This window comes from Seriola dumerili, unplaced genomic scaffold (assembly GCF_002260705.1).
Source record: "Seriola dumerili isolate Sdu_G_001 unplaced genomic scaffold, Sdu_1.0 BDQW01000036.1, whole genome shotgun sequence".
Lineage (NCBI taxonomy): Eukaryota > Metazoa > Chordata > Actinopteri > Carangiformes > Carangidae > Seriola > Seriola dumerili.
The window spans coordinates 5013958-5018513 of NW_019174291.1; the positions used below are offsets into that span (position 1 = coordinate 5013958).

Consider the following 4556-nt stretch of genomic DNA (forward strand, 5'->3'; position numbering starts at 1 on the left):
CCAGAGAAGACATAACATGTGATGTTGACAGAAACGTGGTAAAATGCAGAAGAGAGGGAGTGAATATGTTATACATACAAAGATCTTATTCTATAATAAAACACTGATTTATGTGAAAAAAAATCTTTCAAACTTTAAAGATAAAATGTCTTTTATGTAATGCTCTCTGTTGTTAGTATTTTGTAGTTCAGTGTGCAAAGATTGACAGTGTTTGCTTCCTGAGTGAGACTTGTTGCCAGTGTTGTGGATGAATGAGCTTATTTTGAGACATGTATGATGTGTTTTGTTGGTGAGAAAGAGTTTTGGAGGTGAGATGAACTGTTTAGCTGAGATGCATGTTTGTAATGCAGACTGTGTGGAGAGTTTTGAAAAAGTAGTTTCAGTATTGACCAATGCTCATTAGCAATTGAAAAAATCTGTAAAGATAGCTGTCAGGGGGGTCAGTCGGACACCTGTCACCTCAGCATCCACCTTATAATCTTGCTCAGGTGTTTTGTCTGTCATGCTCAACTTACCAGGCGATCATACAGAATGTCAATCTTTTTGTGTTTGTGATCAATATCTTCTCTGATTGACCTGTGTGGTGAGATCTGTTTCACACACACACACACAGATAGTTTCATGTGAAAACAGATCATGTTCATGGTCAAATACACCACTGTCTGTTATTGATGTTCATAATAAGAATCTGTTACAGTCACGTGTCTGTGGTCAGACACATGATCCTCAGACATGGACCCTGCCTCTGTCCCATCATGATACTTTACTGTCTGTCATTAACGTCCTGCCTCAGTGAGGATCAACATCTGGCTCACAAGGTTTCAGAAACAGGTTCGGGACTTTCTGTTAGTCAGTTTCAGGCTCCATGTGGTGAGTGGGAGATTTTAAACCTTTTTAAACCTAAACTTTACCATTCAGCTGAAACTCCTCTGGACTCATTTAATCTGCTGTTTTACTTTGTTGTTGTCATTTTTCTTATATCAGTTTCTGTTTCTCCTTTCCTGTTTTATATATAAGGCTTTTATTGTGAAATACATTGTAACATTGTTTTGAAAAGTGATTGTTATGAATATATATTTTTATTTATATATATATATATATATATATATATATATACACATACAGTATATATATACAGTTTTGGTTAAATATTTTACTGTACTGTGCTCTCTCTCTCATACACACACAAGCAAACAAACATGCACACACACACACACACACACACACACACACACACACACACACACACATGCACTGTTTAATGTGTTCAGTCAATATTTGCTTGCTCTCTCTCTGATCTCCATTAAAGGTTAATTTGACTTGACCCTCTCTCTCTGTTCAGACATTGAAACCTACTGCTGTTTCCACACATACACACTGATTACTCCCACTGCTCCCAGTTGCCCCCCAGTAACCCCCAGTCACGCATGCGGGGGGTTGTAAGTGTCTGATGCTTTAATCTGTGTATGATTTTTACAATCATAATCAATTATCTAATCTGTGTTTTATTGTATTGTCATTAACCAGTTCAGGACAGACAGAGGCGGAGCCACAAACTTTGATTTCTCTCTTTAATTATTAATTACATTAATTATTCAGGTATACTGCAGCTAGACAGCTGCTGATTGGTCCGTCCAGTCGCTCAGGTGAAGGTCAGGTTATCTGGGATTGGATGCTTGGTCCAGTGAATGGGGGTGGGCCTCAGCCTGCAGTAAAAGAACAAACAGATGAGAAACAGAATGCAACTTACCTGGGTGGAGCTTAAATAGACACTCAGATACCTGGGCGGGGCATTAACAGGAAGTGAAGCCTTTCCAGTAGAAGTTCTTGCACCCGGCTTTGCGTTCACGGGGGGGCAGGTTGTTGGGGGCGTCAACAGACCGCTCCAGGTTCATCCTTCCTCCTGTTGCTGTGGAAACCACCTCAGATTCCCTCTGGGCTTCGCCCTCAGGCAGAGACATCTGAGCCAGCAGGTCCTCAACCGCACGTTTAGTCCACTCCTGAAAAACAACAACCACAGAGCAGTTAGAGCCAGGTGCAGAACCAGTCAGAACAATGCAGAACCAGTCAGAACTGTTTAGTTCCACACAGGCCTGCTCTCCCTCCACCTCCAGACTCCTTCTGGATATTAATATTTTAATATGTGTTGATGTTGTCAACCTGAGGCTCTGTTGATTTGTTCCATTACATGAGCAGCACCACACCGCCAAAATAAAATGCATATTGCTGCAATAAATGGTTAAAACCTGTGAGAGTTGTTCTGACTGAAGTGTTACCATTTGGGAAATAAAACCATAAAATAATTAACAATGCATTTACTTTATTTTCGTGTGCAATCGAAGATGAACAACCTGTTCTTAATTCTGAGAACTATAAAAACAATGTGGACAATGTTTGTTAGACTTCCAGCTGCTGTAGACCAGAAATGCATAAAATGACAACTTCTCAGTATTATTCAGTCAGTCCCCAGCTCAATGTGGAGATGGAGCACCTCAGGGTTCGATTCCGGGTCCTCTCAGAATTAATGTGTCTGATCTGGAAACTTCACCGATTCTGTTATTTTATAACCCAGATCTTATTGTTGTTTCTTGATCTGTTTGGATGTTTGGCTGTGGGTGCTCTCTGTCAGAGGAGGGGTCGTTCACCAGATGCACATTTACCAAACTAACCAATTTGTCTTTTCTAGTGTAAAATCCAGTTACAAACCAGGTCTGATAAAATACAATGCTCACCTTTGTGCAGCTTATTCAAGTAGGTTTTTGAGTGTGATGGACACATTTCTGTCCCCCTGTGGTTGGAGGCCAGAAAACACTCACTGCGGATGCTTTAATTCATTGGCCATAATGAGTCTGTTCCACAGCCACATTCAAAAATTACATGGACAAGTGGCATAGAGGTGTGTTTGGTTTCTCCCTCCTCTGAAACACATAGCTGCTTCACTAAACCTTTCTATGTGTCTCATCATGGAGCTAGAGAAAGCTGTGCTTGGTGTCTGTATTGAAGCATTAAAAACATATCTTCTGTCACTATATGTACAAAGATGAGGACCAGGAGTTTATATGTTAATGCAATAGTTTGACATTTCGTGAAATCCTCATCTGTGAGTTAGAAGTTCAGACTGATCCCACTCTACAGCAGCTGGTTAGCTCAGCTTTGTACAAAGGCTGGAGGGGGAACAGCTAGCTTAGCTCTCTCCAAAGGGAACTAAATCCACCTTCCAGGGCCTCTAAAGCTCATGTCATACAAAAACTGAAATGTGAAAATGACACTAATATTTGTCGGGTTAGGGTTCAGTTATGTGCTGGAAAAGGACTTGGCCAGGATCAGTTGCCCTTAAATGAGTTACTGTTTATAGCCCAGAAACATCCAGCACATGAGCCCCTGTTCTCTTTTTGTATTTCCTAAAATGTCAAATTACTTCCTTGAAAATGATCAGGGAAAATTAAATGCAAATAAACCATTGCTAATCTGCTACATCAAGAAACAGAAAGCATGCAAACACATCCCAGTCTCCACAGTGTTTGAATCTTTGCAGTTGAATGATTAGCAGTGATGTTTTGGGGGTTTGTGGCCTGATAAAAAAGTCAGGATGTGTGAGTAAAAGATTTTCAGACTAAATAACTGGCGTTAATGTTGTTTTTTTTCTGAACATTCTGATTGGTTGTTAGATCTCTCACCTGTGACAGGAGTCCTGCGCCGCGAGCTCTTTGCAGCAGCCGGTGATGACGCAGCTCCAAGTCCAGGTCTTGGTTCTGGTACTGGTCCTGGTCTCTGTCGGGCTGAGAGGAAACACCCGGACTGCACAGAACCAACACCACGAGAGCAAAGATGGCGGGACAACGTACACACTGCATACCTGCCAAAAAAAGAGAAGAAGAAACATGCACACCTTAGGACAGAGAGTCAGGAAGAGAGTAGCAAAGAAAGAGAGAGAAGAGCCAGTTCCTACTGTCTAATGGTCTGGTGTCTTCTGCTGGTCCTGATCCTGGTCCTGGGTCTGGGCTTGTCTCTGGTCCTGGTCCACTGGGTGCTGCTGTTTTGAAGCCTGAATCTCCTCCTCCACTGGGTCACATGGTGCAGTGTGTCTGATTGACAGCCGGCGGGCTGTGAGGTGATGAAGGAACGCTGACATTCAAGTTAAACAAACGTCCATTAGTCCTTATTGACTTTAAATGGAGCTTGAGCAATAAAACAATAAAACTATCAGCAGCAGCAGCGTCTTCCCGCCGATGGCATTCATCTACAGCAAATACAACAGCAGAATGTCAGGCTGAAGAGGAAAGGAATTAACGGAGCGTTCAGAGGATTAGCAGACTTCATTAGCACTCCCTGATATCTCCATTAAACAAAGAGGCAGCAGCAGAGAGTCGCCCACTCAACATTTAGTCAGAACAAACACGACTTCATACTGAAGAAAAACACTTATCATATATTGGTTTAAAATGTTCTGCTGCAGGGAGACAGAGTGGAAATGACATCAGGGAATCCCAGCAGCCCTCAGTCACAGCAATGACAGCAACACAGTGAAACTTCTTCAAGTACCACCAGTGAAACAC

At 41.9% G+C, this 4556-nt stretch overlaps 1 protein-coding gene across 1 annotated transcript; it reads right to left on the bottom strand.

Moving 5' to 3' along the window:
* Positions 1-1793: 1793 nt before the first annotated feature.
* On the bottom strand, positions 1794-4040 carry LOC111216964 (somatostatin-2-like). Its single transcript, XM_022738635.1, has 3 exons — positions 3950-4040; positions 3678-3856; positions 1794-2000 (listed from the first exon to the last, which is right to left on the bottom strand). The coding sequence occupies exons 2-3, from the start codon at positions 3852-3854 to the stop codon at positions 1794-1796; spliced, it is 384 nt and encodes a 127-aa protein (XP_022594356.1). The 5' UTR covers positions 3855-3856; positions 3950-4040.
* Between the last annotated feature and the right edge of the window lie 516 nt (positions 4041-4556).